General features: G+C 39.2%; 1 protein-coding gene across 4 annotated transcripts in view; it reads left to right on the top strand.

The window, feature by feature from the left end:
- LOC112571787 overlaps window positions 1-21433 on the top strand; it is a 58879-nt gene that overhangs the window by 14009 nt on the left and 23437 nt on the right. For all 4 annotated transcript variants that reach the window (XM_025251071.1, XM_025251072.1, XM_025251070.1 and 1 more), the window contains exons 6-10: window positions 6794-6838; window positions 10013-10156; window positions 16194-16286; window positions 16643-16783; window positions 18515-18575. In XM_025251071.1, coding sequence (XP_025106856.1) covers window positions 6794-6838; window positions 10013-10156; window positions 16194-16286; window positions 16643-16783; window positions 18515-18575 — 484 coding nt within the window. The remainder of the gene's footprint in view (window positions 1-6793; window positions 6839-10012; window positions 10157-16193; window positions 16287-16642; window positions 16784-18514; window positions 18576-21433) is intronic.

Genomic DNA, 21433 nt, shown 5'->3' with positions numbered 1-21433 from the left:
AATAAGGAGTTGAGGGTGCATACTTAATAAAACTGTTAAATCTTTTTCACTAACTAAACTTTTCCTGTGTGTTGAATTCAACAAAAATTTTTTTCAATAAATGTACTTTGACCTCATGCTGCAAAACCCTGATCCATAACTACAGTTAGGAGTTAGGGATGGGCATAAAATTGTTCAAATCTTAAATATTTAATGTTCTGTGCTATATGTCGTGAACTCACTGAAACAAATTTAAAATACAAATTGTTTAGTACATACAACCAGAGTCAGTGCAAGGCTGTGCTGCGCCCTAAGCTAGAGACAAATACTGCGCCCCTCCTCCCCAAAGAGAACCTTTTACAACAAAAATCTAGGAATAATTATACATTTAGGCTAAACTCCATTTTCTTAACTCAAGATTTAAACAATAAACATAGGTTTACATATTACTATTCATGATTGTCGTGGCCTGTCTCAGGACTCAGCAGATTTGGATTCGTGAGCACACATGCGAATTTAGCAAAACATTTAGCAGTCATTTGACAAATCCAGAGACAATGCCAATCCATCCATAAAGAATGATATTTTGTGACGAATGAACATCATAACCTAGCTGAATGTGCATCATGTGTAACATTCCTTCCTTTCACACAAGCTTCTCCACTCAAGTTTTTTCCATTGCCTTCCTACAGACCTCACCAAGCGTAATGTGACATGACTCAAGACAGAACTGTAACATCCGCTCGCACAACGAAATGTTTTGTTAAGCTTTACAACACCACCAAAAAAATAAAAAGACCCTCAGCAGATTAGCTAGATTTGTAAAGATACTACTAAGGACAGTGAATTAGTTAAATTGATAAAACGTGTGTGTGGGAGATATTGTACACAGGGATGGATGGGAGTGCACTAATATGTACATTACCCCCTGTGATAAAGAAATAGTAAAGAATACAGAAAAAGAAAGAGAGTGAGAGAGAACAAGAGAGTGGTTATCCTTTGTTTAGATATGCTCAGATGCTTTAACCTACTCGATTACAATATTACACGAAGAGACTGAAAAAGGAAAGAATGAGTGGATGATTTTGAATATATGTGAATGAGAGACACTCTATATTTAATGATAAGAATGTGAATGTATATGCAATGGATATTTCCTAATTTCTCAATACCCCCTGGAGGGCGACAGAATAAAAGAATCTTGAATCTTGAATCTTGATCTTGACTAACTCAACCACTTCCATCCATACAAGCAAAAAAAAGGTAATATAAATAATGATGAAATATAATTAAGATAAAGAGACAAATAGTGTTAATAAAATATAGACAGCTACATGACAGTGTATACCAGGGATGCATAACCTACGGCCCGCGGGCCATATCCGGCCCGCGACGCGGTGCCATCTGGCCCGCGAAACTTCTGCCCACAGTGCAGGAAATCGGCGTGTTAGTAATAAAAGAAGACCTTAAAAAAACGAAAAAAAAGGAAGAAGGAGTATTTAACCCCACGTAGGGATGTTTCCCAATCTTTTTTTCGATGGATGAACATTTCGATTCAGTGCTCCGACTTGGTGTCTCTACGATGAGGCCGGACATTCAGAAGTTGGTTTCGGGTAAACGGTTTCAAATATCCCACTAATTACTACATAATTAATGGTAAGTACAACTTTTTCTAATAAAAAATGGTATCTGCTCTATTTTTTTTTCTTTTTTGTATTTTTGCGGTGAAGTGGCCCGCGATACGGCTGTCCGAAATGGATATGGCCCGCAGGCCGAAAAAGGTTGGGCATCACTGGTGTATACAAATCATGCAGACTTGTCTTTACAAACTCTCAAGGCTTCATGGTTGTCGGACCATGGACCTGTATCCACTGTTGAATCTACCCGACTCCAGTCCTTTCAATCTTTCTCTTCACTTTCTTATTTTACGGAGAACTATCAAGTATCACCGCACCAAGGCCTTTGCAGTTTTCTTTGTCCAGACCTGATAATCTGATCCGACTGGTCACTACCTGTGACAGATTTATTGCTATCTTTTCCACCTAACACCTCGGTCTGTTTCTCTTTCTCATCTTACAGAAGAGCCAACAAGTAAACCGCACCGCACTGTTTGCTGCTAAAAATTGTAGAAATTTTTCTTCAAGAGCTCATTATGAATTTCCAACCAAAAGTGTCAAAGAAGGGCTTATTAAAATTAAACCTTTTTAGAGAATTTGCTCTCCGTCACATCGATTGCACACTGATGCAGACAAGAAATGTGCAGCACCTTTCTCTAGTCATATTTTGCTGTTTGGTTTAAAACTCAAGCTGTTACAGCTTCTAGCATGTACACCACCCTAATTGCAGTGCCCCCTAGTCATAGTTGCATCTTATGACTTTGTGCGTGTCATTTGGACGACATCTTTTTTTTTTAAATAGATGCGGGGAGGGGGGGAATGGAGAGGCAATTGAATGTCTTCGTGAAGACCAGTCAAAAACTATCTGTGAATAACAAAAAATAACACGCTTGTTCTACCATCCAATGAACAAGTTGTGTTGATGAGGTCTTCATGCAGGTTCTTAACAGCAGTCTCCACTTTCCTTCACCTTTGTCTTTGGGGGCTCATCAAAGTGTTGTGTGTTTGTAATTCGATGTGCACATGTTTGGGTAAGTATACCTAGGTCTTATTACACAAGGGACATGTCCACAGAGGTCCTATCATTTGGGGTTGTCTAGACCAAGGTCATTGTTCCAGATTACCTTTTTTCTGCAATTGTTCCAACAGTCACTGGATGTCAGGATGGCTCAACCCCAGCTGCTGGGACACTTTTCTGCTTGATATGAGGTCTTGAACTTATCCCAGAGATTGGCGTCAAATGTCTTTTTTGGGACATGTTTGTTTTAAAAACTTGTTGCTTTTGAAAGGAAAAAAATACTTCCACCTACAGCCCAATTCATGCTATACGGGGGATGAGGATCTGGGGAAAGGAGACATATGAAAGGGGCAAGGAGCGTGTAAGGATTAATGTAGGTGTGAGGAAACAATCACTACGGCATGGTGCTGCAAGAGCTAGCTATTGCCGGTTGTGCCCTCTTGTAGTTATTTTTTGTTTATATTGTCCATGCAGCCTGACATGTCTGCAGTGATGGTTACCAGATCCATTATGTTGCACTGTAGCTATATATTTTACACTTTCATTTAGTTTTGGATACTATGTCTGTATTATTTATTATCTAAGGTAATTTTACTTCCGCCCTCCACCTTAATGCCAGGAATTTACTGATTTATGAGTTTGTGAGCGATGATTGTTAAATGAAAACAAAACTGTTTCCTATGTAATTAACTCTCCTTTTAAAAAAAGTATAAATAATATCTCATAGCTTTTAGGGCTTTGGATTTATATTTTGTTTTATTCAATACATTTATATTTGAGTAATTTTTTGTTTTCCTTTTTTGGTGGAACTATCCATTTTATTCCCATTTTTCCTATAAAATTGTTTATTGCTTATATAAAATTAAGTATTTGGATGGTTTGCCCCTATCTTTAAAGACAGTACAGTGTGCCATAATTCTTTAAGGAGGGTTGAGAGTGCTATTTAGGTTTAAATTCATATTTGCTTTAGTCCTTTTTGAGTTCTCTTTGTAGGCAGTTTTCATTAAACTATAAAAGCATTAGTGGGGCACAGTACTATGTCCACAGGTGGATGTGAGAGGATCCTTGTACATATAATGAGTTTATATATTTAGTCTTATTTTCGATACTTTAGATCTGTTTGAATAGTAAAACAAAAATACAGAACATGGCTAATTTGCTGATCTGTCTGTTTCTTAGTTCCTTTGCTTCCCATGGTGTTTTCAGTGCTGATTTCAAAGGCTTTCTTCCTGTTGGAAATATAGGAATATTGAGGTTTGTAATGTTAACAATAAGGCTTTGCTTTATTGCAGATCTAGCTTGTTTATCTACTTCTTTGCTTTCCTTTTCCTGCATGTGGCATCTGTTTACAGGGCTGGCTCAGTGTAAAACACCAGTTCCACCCTCCTCTTGCTTCTTTTTATTCCAAATGAGAAGGGACCAGCAGGAACTTAATTTCACAATTTTCCTTGTGAATCTCTTTTATGATAAGAGTTAATATTTCATACATTATGTATATTCTGTCTGGTTTGTTTTTGTGGAACTTTGAGTGCTGACAATGAGTCAGATACAAGGTGCCATCAGTTCATCATCACCTTAATTTTGTGTTATACAATCTGGAGAGTTATTTGTATAGAAGTCTGTAGATGTCTATTCAGGGTTTGGTAGTCTAGCTGAGAAATGATGTTCAATTAGTCAGTTTAGTCATTGTTAGGATCATGTAATCTGTGAATGTAGAAGCCCTTTCTGTGTTGCGGCATGTTTGTGTTGGAATTCTGCAGTGATGTTTTGACAATTTTTTTAAATAGTTTTTCATTAGGTCTGAGTCTATCTGTGAAAATGTGTTTATGAGGTGGTTTTAGGTATTTTTTTTTGTTTTTTGGTCTATTTGTTGGATGTGTTGTTAAAAAATGGGTTGTGTATGTGTGTGAGGAGAGAGGGGAGGGCTGGGCATCCTACATCTGTAAGATTGTGTGGATCTAATTGACTGGGTGGCTGTTTTGTAAAGTAAAATCTCTTTATTAAGACTCACTATAATCAGGTTGTAACTGAAAAGTTGAAGAGCGGAGTAGTCTGTCTGGGATGTAGGGAAAGAGAAGTCAGTCTGTTAGCCACTCAGCTACCTTTACCAAGACATGCAAACATAAAGAGATAGGGGGAAAAGATATAAACTATCGCAACTGTAAATTTTAAAAAGGCAGGAGGAAAGTTAATATTATTTGCTTTCCCTATAATAAATGCCTAAAACCTCAGAAGATAAAATTGTGGTTGTAAGAGATATGAAGAGAGAACTTTGTGCTGACAGCAAATTCAGTGGTATGCAGTCAACATTTTGTATCAGAATTTAAGATAAATTATCCCTGTTTAATCATCTAGAGACTAATATTACATCGTGGGTCAGTGAAGCCATACAAGCATCACCTATTTTATTCAATACAGATTATTCAACATTATGATTCTTACTCTTAAGCTAAAGGTATTTGAAAAATGAAGACAGAAATAATCTGGATTATTAAATAATGTTCTGCATCCTCTGCAAGTTAAGTTATGAAATGCATAAATCTGACTATGCTTGTGATCAATAAAAGACATTTAGAACAAGAAGAGTTTTCTTGATTTTTTTTAAAGTAAATCTATATGACAGAGGGTGAACCTAAAAAAAAAAAAATAGGAAAAAAAGATGCCTAGCTCTTACAATGCTTTAATGTACTTCGAACAGTTTAACAGTAATAACTTCCTTTTGATAGCTGGTTTTAAACAATGTGATCACTGTAAATGATGCAACTACATTTTCTGGTATGAACAAGTTTATATGTAAAAAATTAGTCATTTGAAAAAGAAAGAAAAACACTCTCAAGGAAAGAGTCTGCAAACTGGAGCATTGGAGGGCTAAGTCAGGAGAAAAGAATTTAGATGCAGAATTAAATTTTCTGATTCTAATCATAGAGAAACATAATTTTACAAATTCCAGTTATCCTCACTCTTCAGCATAGCGTTTGACTACCAGCTATTGGCATCATCAACTCTTAGGATCTTAGTGGCTGATCCTGAAGCACTGAACAAGGCTATTGGAGCTCATCTATCTGCTGGGTAAATCCCTGAAAAAGTTGTTAGAAAGCATGTTACATCTTAGTAACTTAATACTGTGTTACATTAAATGTGACAGTACTTGTACACAAAATGCAAATTTCTATGCTTCACAATAATTTGTTTCTTGAATAAGAATTTTTGACATTTTTAAAACGTGTACCATTTTAAAAGGTTCACTTAAATTGTGCACGATTCTACTGCTATGGCTAATCCTAGCCAATATCTGTGAAGTATACTTAAAGCGTGTGTATGATTCTTGCTAGCAGATATCATCTGGGTCTAAATTAACCGCCATTTTAATGATTAACAATCTGAACTAACCACTTATATGCAAATACTTGTAGTACTCTTGTGACAGCTGAAGAAAATCAATTGTCTCAAGAAGTTGTCCTCAAACAAACTGCCGAGATTTTTGAGTAACCAATAAAGTGACCCTAATCCCATGCTACATTTTTTGCATGTATCTAATGCATGTGTATCTGTCTGTGTGTGTGAACCCAATTCATGCACAGATAGTTTGTTGTCTGTGTGTGGGTGCATGTTGGGATGGAAGTAGTTCCTCTTCAAATACTTATTTGTGAAAGCATACTTTAGTTTGAAAATGGAATCAGCCTTACAGCTGCAAGTTATACTAATTTTGCCACTGTTTCCATTTGCAAAGATCTTCCAGCTCAAGATATGCACCCAATTTTTGACAGTAAAAAAAAATGCATGTTTGCATGTGTATAGGGAAGGGCAGGGTGAGTAAGTGTGTGTAAATGTATTTCCAGGCAATCAGGGACATCAGTTGGGAAATGTTAGGCATAAGATTAAAGCTTTAAAGGGACCATATGTTTCAGGGTAAACTGATGACAGACACCAATTTTTGTGTTTTATGCACAAATGAGTGGTGTTTTCTTGAAAATCACCAATCTGTCTCTGGTGTGCATGTATATCTCACAAAATGTCTCCAGTTGCATACAAGTACATGTACATATACTTTTATGTGAATACATCCATGCATACACTAATGTTCACGACAGAAAGAGAGATGTGCAGAATGTAATAGGTTTATGATGTTCTATGTGACATAAAGATATATTGGAATTGAAAATTGGATGGTATTTTACAGAAACCTGTCTTGGAACAGCTCTATAAAATTCAACTGATGACAGAGGTATGGCCTTCTTTGCTCTACATCTCATGTAATCTCATTCATAGCAGACAAACAGGAACTAATCTTATTGACTCACTGTCAACATGACATTTCTTCTTTTTATATTGTTACAAATTATTTTGCTGTTGCAACATGGGTTCTATTAAGGGCTACTGACATTCTGAATCCTTCCTCCAACAATGCATAATTTACTTACAATCATGTCTAATGTGGGAAAACCACATCTAGCCACCAATGAGGCATGAATGACTTCCTATTAGAATTACTTGTCTGTACTTCAAGTGTAAAACTTTGCAATCAAGACTGAGGGGCTGAATATTGGTAGTGAGACAGTCTCTCTTATTCTGAGTATTTGAAGGTCCCCCCCAACAAGAAAATACATGTACATGGTCATTTCAGGGAATGGTCCACTTAGCTGACGAATCTAGATGACATGCCAACAGTCATTACCATTGCTTACATTTACGTTCACACTTAATTGATACAGATACTTAAAGAAAGGGTACTCTTAATGCTTTCAGGAGTTTCCTTTTTGTGTGTAGATCTTTTCCCTACCATTAAAAGTGGACTCAAAGCGCATTACTAAAAAGAAAAAGAAACATAATAATAATGGATACTGGTCTCAAAAGCAATCACTGAAAAATAGCCGAATTCTAGCAGTAAGATCATTAAGCTAATTTTATTATCACTGAGAAATATCCAGATTCTGTTCAAGAATTTCTGAACTAAAATACTGAAGGCAACCATCAGAATGTTGGGGTAGTCATAGACTGTTCACAAGCACTGGCCTCCTACAACTGTGGAAAGAGAGTTGTGGAGGCCAGCGAGACACACCTGTCCTCTAGCTGATATTAAAACATGACTAGCCTTCACACTCCTATGTATGACACCTGTGCTATGCAAGTATTCCAGAGCATGCAGTACACCCCGCAAGATACATGTGACCGCTAGCTCAGGCAGATAGCTGTGAAAATGGACATGTAGCAGGTGCCGGCAAGAACCATAGCCATAACATGCATGACTGTCAAAAGTAATGTGGGAGAGCAGTGTCATATTGTAGCTGCTTTGTTAATACAACTTCTTTCTGTACATGACAGAACTCACGATCTAAATTTTCTAGATCAATCTGTTTAACAGCCACCTGCAGTCCTGTTGATGAGTGCTGAGCCACATGCGCTGTGGTTGTATCTTTGTGACCTTTTATCTATTCCTGCATATAACTGATAGCCACATGGCACACTGTCAAACAGTAAGGATAGATGCACTTTCATTAGTGTCTATGAGTGCTTCTGACTTTTCTTGTGGCACAGTTTTGTTGCAGATCCCATGTAAAATGTTGCTATCACAAATGGTGTTTTTTCATGTTGTGCTCAAACTTCAAAGTTTTTGGGGTTCTGCGAATATCCACTGTTTATATGGGAATTTATAAGGAGGGCTGCAGTTGATGTATTATGTTCCAGCCTTTTTACACTAAATCTAGTCACAAATACTTAGAAACATTATAGGTAAAAATAAATAATTCAAGATAAGATAATGACCATCAAACTAGATATTTGTCTTGCGATAACCAGGAATAGTGCTATAGTGTTGGTGATATTTGTCTTGCGATAACCAGGAATAGTGCTATAGTGTTGAAAGGGTGCTGCACTTCTGCCTCCTAGATAGGACAAAGGTTGGGAATTGCAAATGTAGGTAGTGAGTAGAAAGCCTGATTTTGTGGCACCTCTTTTCCCTGTAGTGTTATAGATAGGAGGAGTCAAAAAAAGACGTACAATGGGAAGTAGAAAGAATGATCACCTGTCCATCATGTACTAGCTAGGCAATGATTAGCATTGAGTGAGGGTGTGGTATGCTTGGCCAATTGCAAGCAGTAGGAATTCCGAGAATAGCTTTAATCTGTTGATTTTAAAAAAAATGAACTTAGGAAAATCCAAACAGTAATGAACTTATTAATTTTATTATAAATAATATTTTAATTATGTATATGTTTATTTTAACAAACAACAGGAAAAACACACAGAGAGAGAAAGAATTCTATTACTTTTTAACTTATAAAATTCTCCCACCAAAATTTCTGATTTTCATGAATAATACAGATGTAGTGACCCCAACAAAAGAAAGTAACTCACAAGTGAAATGTTTCTAGCCTCATTGCCCCTCCAGGCTCCAGTTACAACATTCAGTAGAGTGCCTTCCTTTGAAAAGCAACTATATGACTTTTATGCATGATTATAGCTTGCATGACAAGGTAAAATATATTGAAAGACCTGCCCAACTGGTCCAAGTTATAAACAGATTCTGGTAGGTAAAAGTAATATAAATATTTTCTGTAAATTTCAGCACCTGAAATGCAAAAGTTTATGATCTAATTTCAAAGTGGGTGATTTAATAATAACAAAACATGATTAATAAGAAATGTGTGTAATTTATATGGCAAAAATGAAGCTTGACCAAATACAGCAGGCTTATTTTTAAGCAGATAATTTTGTACATCCTGCAAATAATGTTATAAATATCAAAATGGGCCTTGGAGGAAAACAGGTTCCCCAACCACGATGTACACAGACTTAAATATTATATGAGCATGATAAAGTCAGGCCTTCACTTAGGGACGAAGATGACTCCCTGTCTTCTCAGTTTGTAATCATTTTGGAAAGTAGGAATTCTTGCCTGCACTTCAGCAGTGGCACGTGCGTTTCTATTGCAATTGTGCTTTTGAGATTTGGTAGTTTCTATGCAACAGAGGTGCTGTACTCAGCCAAGACCTCGCTGTGACGCCACATGTGGCTTTGTGCTGAAATTGAGATTTGAACAGATGAGAGAAAGAGTCTTCATTTAATTTCTTCATATTCATGTTTCTTCTTGTGATTTCATATTTGAGGCATTAATAAGTGATATGAAAGGAGTCTTTCAAGTGTAATATGTGCCACCACTTTAAGTAGGCTTGTAATGATTAACTATTTACATAACTCAGAATTATTTAACAAGTCAACATAGAACTTGAATATTGAAATGAATAAAGAATTAGAGTACACAAATTTGTAGAAGTGAAGCTTTAGTTTTAGGTTTTGGTTGTTTTTTTTTGTATTTTTTTTTTTTTTTTTTTTTTTAGATGGTTTTTGCTTTAAGGGGGTGCTGTGACAGTGAAAGAAGAGAGATACACTTTAATTTCAGACAGCTGAGGACATCTCACACCAGTTTATTTCTATGGAAGGACTAATGGAAAAGCTTCCTATGAACAAGAAGAAGTCAACACTGCTCAAAACATGGAAACGACGTTTTTTCCAAGCCAAAGATGGATGGTTGCAGTACTATGAGGTAGCAGCAAACAATTTCACTGTTTTAATATGTTAGGAAAGATTTTCTCTTAATTGTATCAAGGCATACGTTTTTTTCACCTTTTTCTTCTTCTTCTTCTTCTTCTTCTTCTTTTTGCATTCTAAACAGCATGCTTGTCAGACATGTATAGTTTAGTTTTACTCTCCAGGTTTCAGAACCATACAATAGGACTGCCTTCATATTAGCATTGAAGATAAGGGTCTCCCTGCAGAAGGATAATGCTTGGGAGTTCCAGATGGGGCATAGGCTGTTAAAAGCATGCCTGGCCTTGTTGATACGGCTTTTGATGTCATTGTCTGCTCCACCGTCCTTGTTGACAATGCTCCCCAGATACGTGAAGCAGTCTGTTTGCAGGATGTTCTCTCCTTGAAGTTGGATTGGGAGTTCCTGCTTGTTGTTGATTCTCATCACTTTGGTCTTCTTTCTGTTGGTGTTTAAGCTAGTCTTCTCTGCTAGCTTACTCAGTTTGGTTTATGCATGTTGTTGCCAATGAGATTAATGCCATCTGCAAAGTCTAGGTCCTCTAGCTGTTTGGTGAAGGCCCACTGGATATCAGTGTTGTTGTCTTGGGTTGTCTTGTGCATAATCCAGTCTATGACCATCAGGAAGATTGTTGGTGATAATATACAACCCTGTCTTATGTCAGTCTTCCTTACAAAATGTTTAGTAAGTTTCCTGTTGTGGATAACTTGGCAGGATGAGTCTTCATACAACTACTGGATAATGTTTATGAGCTTAGGCAGAATGGCGTGGTGGATCATTAGCCTCCAGATGATGTCCCTGTCTACACTGTCGAATGCCTTCTCAAAGTCCACAAAAGTTGTATAGAGGGAGGACTGCCAATCAATAGACTGCTCAATGATGATACGGATGGTGGCAACATGGTAACTGCATGATCTATTCCCTGCTTGTTCTGGTCTCAATCTCTTGTCTAGTGCCTTCTTCAGTCTCTCTAGAATTACCCTTGATAGAGCTTTACTGGGGATGGACAGCAGCATGGTCCCCCACCGATTGTTGCACTGGGAGAGGTCTCCTTTCTTTGGTAGCTTGACCAGGTGGCCTAGCTTCCAGTCTGTTGGTACTAGCTTTTGTTCCCAGATCTTGTGTAGGAGGGGCTGTAAAATTGTTGCTGTTGTTTCGGGGTCTGCCTTTAGTGCTTCTCGGGGTATGCCATCCGGCTCTACTGCTTTTGCCACTTTTCCTGCCTTTGATAGCTTTGATGATTTCTGTCTTAGTGAGAGGGCTGATGTTGACATGAAGTTGTTCAGTTGCTGGTGGTATGTCAGGTAAAGATGGGAGACGAAGTCAATTCAGTATCTTTTCAAAGTGTGCCATTTGAGCCAAGGAAACCAAACCGTTATGCCTTATTTACAGGCTGCTGGAGTAGGTTAATTTGGGAAAGAGCATGTGGGCACACAAGATGCCTGCATTCTCGTGTAGTTACTAGGTTCAGCTCTAGACTAGTAGCGTGGCTCGGAAAGGCAGGGAGTAAACCCACTACAAAAACCAGAGTGGAGAGGATTGAGCACCACCACTCTGTAATTGCCCTTAAAAGTAGATAGCTCGGCTGCGGGACAGATAAGTCTATGCAGCCTTAAGCACCCACGAGGCGTGAGAGCGGCATCTAGCGCTCGAGGTCATAAGCGACCCGCTTCATGGTCCTTCCAGGAGTAGGTGTAGAGAGCCTTTTCTTCTCCTGCTAACTCATCTTTCTTCAACACCTTCAGGAAATTTTTTTATGATGGCTCAGAGTTCCAAATGGTGGAACTGTAGCTGCAGCAGTCACTGCAACAGGCCTCCATTCCGATGGCTGCTTTATCTTATAGTGATATACTGAAGATTACTTTTTGTGGCTGAGATACCGTGTCTGACAAAGAATGACACATCTGTGGCTGCAGGGTATGTCTCACCTGAAGGTTTCAAAGCGATGGATAAAGAATCTGCAAGCTTTAGTGATACGGGAATTCTTGTATACAGATAACATCAATCTTGCTGTCTCTCAGAAAGGCCTTTAGCTCTGGTCTTTTCTGATGGACGCTTTCTGCATTTCATTCCACAACCTAAAGAATGTTGTCAGAGTTGAGCAAGCAGTATCTTTGCTTAAGTTTGCAGACTCACCAGTCACTGGTGTGGACCCTTTGAAGTTAAGGACCTGGCATTATCTCTGCCTGGTAATGTACAGGGATGACAGAATCACCCTCTTGCTGTGTTTAGTCCATCAGTTAAGGCAGAATGCCAGGGTGTGATGCATGGAGCCAGTAGTGATAGTTGAGTTTGGGTTGAAGACATGTCTGCCTGGCCTTTCTATTTAAAGGAAACAGCTATGATGATGATGACGACGTAGTTTTATAACGCGCTAATATCCGCATCACAAAGATGCGCTCAATGCGCGGTGATCCCAGCAGCCACCAAACTGCAGGTCAAATGATAACTTCAAATAAGTTTAAACAAGTGAGTCTTAAGATTTTTCTTGAAAGATGCAATACTATCAGACTCCTTGATCGAGAAGGATCTAAAACCCACAGTCCTCTTGTTAGTATTCCCTGACTGAACGGTCGGTCGTTCAAGTCTGAAGTGGGCTGCTGAACGAAGGTTCCGCTGAGGTTGGTGACGGCGAATGAGATCTTGTAGATATGCAGGCGCAAGGTCGTGAAGACAGCCATATGTCAAGGTTAACAATTTGTGCTCAATTCTTTTCTCCACAGGAAGCCAATGTAGGTCACGTAGTACAGGAGTAATGTGGTCAGTTTTTTTTTCTTTCGTGCAACTATCCTAGCAGCCGTATTTTGCACTCGCTGAAGCCTCGACACCTCGCTCTTTGAAATTCCCCAGAGGCAGCTGTTTGCATAGTCTAATTTAGAACAGATGAGGGACACAGCAACTGCATTTGCAGTCTTCTTATTGAGAATGGGTCGGAGTCGTCCAAGTGTGCGGATATGGAAATAATATGCCTTGACTACAAAACTGACATGATCAGACATAGTAAGAAGATTGTCGACATAGAGTCCAAGGTTCCGTACGGAGCTGGAGAGGGGGATTCTAGCTTGACCCACTTGGATGGAATCTAGAGAGACTTTGCCAAGCTAAACTTGGAACCACACAGCATCGCCTCGGTCTTCTCATCATTAAGCTTGAGTTTATTCCTTAGCATCCATGACTTGACCTCTAAACAACAATCTACTACTGCACAGAGTGCCTCACACACCGACTCACTGTCAGTACTAAATGAAAAATAGAGTTCAGTGTCATCTGCAAACATCTTACAGTTCACATTATGCTTCTCAATGAGAGGACCAAGCTGAGATGTGTAAATAGAAAATAGAACCGGGCCCAAAACAGAGCCCTGCGGGACACCGCACAGCAATGGAACTGTCACTGAAGAAGCTTGATTGACCATCACCCTTTGTGTGCGGTCACTGAGGTAGGAATGGAACCACTGCAAGGCAGAACCACCAATGCCCACCTCCATCTGGAGATGAGTTAGTAGAGTGATCAATGACATCGAAGGCCGCACTCAGATCAAGGAGGACCACAACAGTCACTTTCCCTGCATCCGCACTGCACAGAAGATCGTTCATAAGACGCAGAAGGGCTGTCTCACAACTGTGCTTGGGTCTGTACGCCGACTGGAATTTATCCAAAATGCTGTAGCGGTCCAGGTGGAATGTCAACTGCTGAGCAACTACACGCTCCACAAGTTTCGAAACAAAAGGCAAATTCGACACAGGTCTATAGTTTTTACACGAGCTAGGGTCCAAGTTGTGTTTCTTTAAGACAGGCTTGATCACAGCTGTTTTAAATTGTCTGGGTACAGAGGTAGAGAAAAGGCTAGCATTGACTATGCGTACTATTACAGGAAGCAGAATGTCAAGGTGCTGGAGAACAACACTAGTGGGAATAGGATCATCTACAGACGTGGTTGGGCTACAACGCCTAACTAATTTCAATAGTTCATCTTCTGTCACTGGTTGAAAGTTAGAGAGGGGCGTGCCACAAAACAAGTCACTGGTGTGCTCCGCAGTATCAACCGAGTCACTGAAACTGTCAATTATGGTCATTATTTTGTCTTCAAAGTAAGCACTTAATGTACTGGCAGCGGTCTGGTCATCCATCTCTGGAAGAACAGGCGCCATCGCATCTTTACCCAGGAGACCATTCACAACTGAAAACATCTTGCGAAAATCAGAAACTGCAGAGCTTAGAATGCTTAAAACATACCGCGACCTAGCTTTGACAATGATGGCTGAACACTGGCTCCTTGTATGGCGATAAATCTGACTCTCCACCTCCAGTCTACTCTTGCGCCATTTGCGCTCCGCCTGACGCCTGACCTTCTTGGCTTGGCGTACCTCTGGAGTAAACCACGCGGTATCAGGACGCTCAGTAATGCACCTCTTTTTCTCAGGTGCAAACTTGTCAAGAAGAGCAGTCAGGGTGCTGTTGTACAGAGCCACAAGCTCATCCACCTTGTCAGGAGGGGAGATCAGAACACTGAAGTTCGGTACGAAAAGAATCAGAGTCCATGCCCCACACATTTCTAGTGTACACAGTCTTTCTCGGTAAGCCAGGCCTTGACATGCTGGTATTAAACAACACAAGAAAATGATCCGAAAGTTGCAGGTCTTTCACAACAATAGACCTAACAGTGTGATGGCCGGGTCTCGCAATAACCCAGTCCAAGGTGTGACCCTTACAGTGGGTAGAGGAGTTGACATGTTGAACAACATCAAGGGAATCCAACAGCTGACAAAGTCTCTTAGTGTCAGGGTCAGATGGCACATCAAAATGAATATTCACATCTCCAAGAATTAACAAGTATTTGTTGGCAGCAGCTAGGTTGGAGACCAGGGGAATAAACTCTTCACAGAACGCTGAATTAGTCACTTTGTTGTTTCTAGAGTAAGGAGGGTGATATAGAAGCAAGACATGAAACGTCAGTGAACCACGAGTGAGGGCGAAACTGAGTGACTCAAAAGTCTTGAACGTTTCTGACACCAAAGGCCTCAGAAGCACAGATTTCTTATATACAGCAGCAATCCCACCACCACATCTATCTCCAGATCTGGGATTATGAATGAACGAGTATCCCACGGGAGTGATTTGCTTGATAACAAGTTCATCTCCAGCCTCCCTAAGCCACGTCTCAGTGAGCAACAGCAAATCCAGTGACTTGTCAATAATCACATCGTGAATGTCCACGGCCTTCCTGACGACCGACTGGGCATTGAGGAGGCCACATAACAGTTGAGTCTGAACTATCTGACTCACAGATGAACTTGTAATATCTAGCGTTTCTGATGTAAGGGGGTCAACACTAGACCCATCTTCATTCACACTAGATGTACAGTGCGGGACAGGTCTGTGAACTGGAAAGGGAATGCCGGAGTAGGGGAGGTAGGCGGAGGAACAGCAGTAACACTGGTGTCACAAGAAATTAATGAGATGTCAATAGGCACAGGGTTGACATCATTCACCAACACAGTGGTGAAGGGGCCATCAAGGACAGATGCAATGGAGCATGAAGAATTACAGGAACAGGGCCATAGCCCCAAAGACAAACTTTCCACAGAGGCAGTAAGTCCTAGAGGCTCACTGGTGCCAGAGCTTGGAGCTAACACTTGCACTAAGTCTGAACAGGAATTAGCAAGTCTACATGCACGCACTTTCCTCCCACCACGTACTCCACGCACAGTTTTCTTATTAATTAGTCCAAGTTTTCTGCAATACGACAGCAAGTTAATATCCAATACACTAGTCACATTCTTGGCAAGGACTTTTAACACAGAAGCAGAGTAGTGTAATTGACTCATGAAAGGTGACTGAAAAGGAACACAATTGTGAGAGAGACAAAATCTGCTGCTACTAAGCGCATTGAACACCTTTTGTTTTAAAACATTGAACAGCTGCGGGGCACCAAAGTTCTTCCTATAGCCATTTACTCCATACACTCTTTTCTTCTTTCTCTTTCATTCCTTCTTAATGTCAGATACCTCACAGTGTTCTTTGTGTCTTGCAGACAAGCAGCCGAGAAAAACCAAGTGAGATTGTACAGTTGATGGGCGGCCACATTGATGACATGGGCAACCGCATTTTGGGCATTGATGATGGGGTAAATATTATGCAAAATACAAATAATATTAACAAACTCATGTTACAGTAAATATTTTGTATACTTTTTATGAGTTGGTGACTTTTTATAATTTCAAATGTAATTTTCTTCAATTTTTTTTTTCATTTTTTTTTACATTACATCTCTTACATGAAAAGCATGTGTCAGGATCTGATTAGCTCTATCAAAGGCGTGGGACTCAGGGTCGTCATCTATTTTTTCATTTTTAGAGAGGATAGGGCTTTCTCATTGGATTTAATGTTTTTATGTTGTGTTAGATTTTGATGTGAGTTTTGTGTTTAATGGTCACAACACCATTTTTGCACATTACTTAACCTGTTATATTGTCTTTTCAGAGAGGTCATTATTTAATGGTGCGTGCCCCAACAGAGAAAGAATATGGTCAGTGGAAGGTGGCACTGGAGTCTCAGACAGCAGACAACACAAGAGCAACTTACGTTCGTCCAGTTGTGCACTCACCACAGCATCCTTCAATGGTTTGTTACAGCTGTTATTATGAGTTAACAAAAGGGAAAAGAGTAAGAACAAGTGCAGGATGTAAGCATCTGTTACATAAATTCAATCATTTGGGGTTAATTTATTCCACCTGCTCTGTTTCCTGTTCATAAAATACAAGGGGTCTTCAGACCCTCAGATAAAATTCTTTGGGATTTTCATGCTTTCAGTTTAAAGAGTTGGGGATTTGGAAGGCTTTTATTGACCAGATACTGAAAAGTGTGCACTTCATTGTGTTAATACTATCATGATCCTTGATACCTATGTCAAGAAGCTGCTTTTTAGTGTCGCATTTATGCTTATGCAATTGTGTTACTGAAATTGATGAAAGATCAGGTTTGTTACAAAATGTTTTATGTGATGGGAACGTATAACCTTAACTCCAAATCAGTAACAATTTCAAACCTAGGCAAAGTTTCTTTAAAGGATTTGGAGTTCTCTTATGTAATTTATGTACATTTTTATATGGTAGGCTCTCTTCAATACTGTTTGCAACTTCAGTTCTTTCTCTGCTGCAATGTTTTAATGGTATATATACATAATTTATAATTTATGAAGAATGTACTTCAATAGTGCCTTCTAATTAAGGAAGTAAATATCTACTATTAATGTACGTCAAAAATAAATCACAAGATAAAAAAAAAAACAATAGGAGGTAGGGTAATTGGGGTAAAGATGCTGTCAGTATTTTTGGCCCTTTTATTGATACTGTGGGCTTTCTTGAGGGTTTTTATTTATTTTATTTTTTTTTTAGTATTGGAAAACATTTTAGTAAGTAGCTTTGTCACTGGGTAGGAGCAGAAGCTGAGTGGTTAGAGCGCTGGCATCTGAACTGAGAGGTGTACCAGTTCAGTACCCATGATGCCCAGCTCACTTACCTCAATCGACCCAGCTGGCGGGAACAGGTACCTGACTCTAGAGAAGGGAAGCAATGATTTAGAGGAGATGGGCACTGCCCTCATATAAAGCCCTGAGAAAAGCGAGGTCTCTGACACCTCACTCCCTAACAACCTTTCCCTTTTTCCAATATTGAAGAATATGAACTTGACATGGGCTACTTATCTCTTTCCTAGTGTTGTGTTTCAAGATATTAGCACATTATTTACTACAACATGGCAAAATACAAGGATGATTACTTGAGAAGCTTTAAAAAATACAGAAATGAGAACAAAACGAAATAAAAAAAAATTTTAAATTTTAAAATAAAATTTGACCTTTATTTCTAACTCTTATAAACTTTTTGTATTATGCACCAGCAAGAGTATGCAGCTTTGTAGGGGGAGGTTCATGACACCTTCTGGGAAAATAGTGAAGCTTTTTTCAAGAATGGTACTGAGATAAGTACTGCCGCTAGTTTAATCTGTGTGTTTCTGTATCATAGTGTACCCTATTAAGTGATATCAATGTCAGTGACGTGAAAACGTGATATTTCTTAACCTATCCTTTCACTCCCTACGCACACACCCCAGCAAACTGTCCAGATGCTACTAGGGATGGATTATGTTGATTGTTGAGCATTACAGGAAATTTTAACAAATGAAATGATGGTCATGTTATTTAAACAGGAATGTAAATCTAGAAATTACCAGCTCAGTTATTTAGAGACAATTAGAGGAGAATGAATTCTCATTGCAAGTTTTCATTAGCCATGGTAATGACACTTTATTCTGTTCTTTTCCATTATCATGAATATTTCTTATATATTGTTTCAGCATGTTGTTGTTGTTGATCTGGGCAGTAGTGCTGTGAGAGCTGGAATTCTGGGACAACAAAGTAAGAATATACTTACATGAATTATTATTTATTTCTGATGATCTTTTAAGGATCAATGATATGGATTTGAATGTGTAAGACTATATTGAATATTTGATGCTGATAAGATTTTGTGTATTTGCTGCATGTTAGCACATCACTTCACCCACAGACCTTTATTGAAGTCGAACTCTTTATTGACATCTAGCCATTACTGCCAATATCACAAGGTTAGCCTCGTTCCGCTACATTCACGCATACACATGCTCTCATTCACATGCACACATAAACATCTATATCTGTATACATGTACTTGAGGCAGCATTACATTGGGATTCTAAAAGTGTTACATAGTGATGTGTTTCAAATCTCACTATTTATTTTATCCCTTCTTAAACTGAAGCACTTGAATAGAAATCAGGCTAATTGCTTGATTTGTTTACATTTTTACATGTCAGGATTTTGATAAGCGCTTTGTTTTCGCTGTTTGGTGGAACATTTTGAAGAGACCTAATGCAAATATTATTGTACTGTTCTAAGATAATTGGTATCAGACAGAGGGATTTAGCTTCTTTCTGTGATTAACAAATACATGTAGTAAGGAAAGCTTCACGCATTTTGTCAATACCTCAACATGTACTAACGAGACAATTTGTATTATTAAGCTCAGGTAAACGTTATTCCATGCCAATATGTAAAAGTAATAGACACCGGAAATCATTTGTGCCATCTGCGGTCCAGCTGCTCAACCTCAGTGGTGTGTGTGTGATGTTGTAGATGCACACATGATTATTCTTGATGTAAGTTTGTTGTTTGTTTTATATTATAGATATAATTGTCACTTGCCTTCTTTTTTCATTGCCAATATTTTTCATGTTCACATCTGTCAACACTGCATCTTGCAACGAACTTTATTCTTATTTTTATTTCTAACCTTTACTTTCTAACTAGAGCACCTTCCCATGTTCAAATTGCCCACTGGGAAAAATAAAGTTGTTCATTGTTACTGTGGGGAGTGAAACAAAAGGTGGGTTTCATCCTTAGTGGATGCTACAATGCTACACAAAATGAACAATAATTTATATCATGAGCGTTCTGATTATAAATAAAGTGATTCTTGTGAATATTGAAAACAACCAAATGCATCCCTAAAACAATTTAGATTTACATGTTTAAAGTATAGCTCTGGAGTGAAGACATTTTTTATAAACACGGTACAGACAGAAATGGTCACTGTGCTTCATATGAGCAATCCATTCTTGGTGGCCAACATCAATTATTCTTTGTTTTATGGCTAGTAAAACATTTTATGATTACCCACGCCCTGGTCTAACCATACATAGTTGAAACCCATAGCACCCAACCTTTCTTGTATTTTTGCAACCCAGTTCTTTTTCCCTTGAGCATCAAGGCTGCTCTAAAGCAAGTATGCTTGTTTGGGTATATGGTCTATGTTCATCAGCGTCAGGCGAAGCCAAAATTTAATGGTTTTTATGCAGCAGTTAACTAAGAGCGGGTAGCACCCGAGTTCTCCATGCACCATATTTGACGGTGTGCGGATTGGAACATTCAAAGACTTTTTACAAGTGAAGAGGTGTACTTTTTCAACTGGGCTGTCATCCTGTAAAAGACCCCATGATTCAGCTGCATATAAAAACACATGTTGAACAACGGAGTCAAATAATTTAAAGAAGGTTTGTCTTGTCATATTGTCAATCCTTTTCAATGCTTTTACTATATCCACTGTAGCTTTCTTCCCTTTAATTGCTAACTGTTTAATTGCTAACTGATAGGAGCTCATTCTTGTAGTCAAGGTAAATCCCAAATACCCATAGCTATTAACCACCTCCAGTGGTTTCTCTCCAACAGACCATTTTTCCCTTCGCTCTAAGAAATCACCCATTCTAACGATCATTACAACACCAAGCACAAACCAAACTAACAGAGAAAGCGGAGAAGACTGGCTTAAAGGTCAACAGAAAGAAGACTGAAGTGATGAGAATCAACAACAAGCAAGAATAACCTAATCCAACTTCAAGGAGAGAACATCCTGGAAACAGACCGTTTTGGGTATCATTTGGGGAGCATTGTCAACAAGGATGATGGGGGGAGAATTGGTGTTTTTACGCCGTGTCAGCAGCTAAGGCTATATTACGGCAAGCAGCCAGCCCTGTAAACAGATGCCACGTGCAGAGAAAGATCAGCGTGCCCGAGACGAGAAAATGAACTCAGGGCAGCCAACCTTCACTGTATTGGTGACAGGCGCTAACAGCGCTAACCGTTGCGCCACCGGACCGCTGTAACAAGGATGATGGAGCAGACAATGACATCAAAAACCGCATCAGCAAGGCCAGGCATGCTTTTAACAGCCTATCTGGAACTCCCGAGCATTCTTCTTCAGTGAGACTCTTATCTTCAAAGCCAATGTGAAGGCAGTCCTATTGTATGGTTCTGAAACCTGGAGGGTAACAAACACCGTCAACAACAAAGTCCAGACATTTGCCAACTGATGCCTATGCCATATTCTGGGAATAAGATGGCCTTGAAAGATCTCCAACAGCATTCTGTGGAAAAGAACCAGAATGCCACTAGCCAAGACATCAAATTTGTCATAATGTTGTTGGATAGGACACACCCTGTGCAAAACAGCTGACATCATTGGCAGGCAGGCACTTGACTGGATTCCTCAGGGAAAGAGGAGAGTTGGGAGACCAAAGCAGATTTGGAAAAGAACTGTAGAAAACACAAGGGAAACCACATGGGCCCAGCTGAAGGGGGCTGCCCAAAACCAGGTCCACTGGCGAGATGTTGTTGCAGCCCTATGCTCCCCAAGTAACAAGGAATAAACTAAACCAGCTTATATCATGTAAAGTACTAGA

The sequence above is a fragment of the Pomacea canaliculata genome, linkage group LG9, assembly GCF_003073045.1.
Source record: "Pomacea canaliculata isolate SZHN2017 linkage group LG9, ASM307304v1, whole genome shotgun sequence".
Lineage (NCBI taxonomy): Eukaryota > Metazoa > Mollusca > Gastropoda > Architaenioglossa > Ampullariidae > Pomacea > Pomacea canaliculata.
This window is presented reverse-complemented; position numbering and strand designations above follow the sequence as displayed.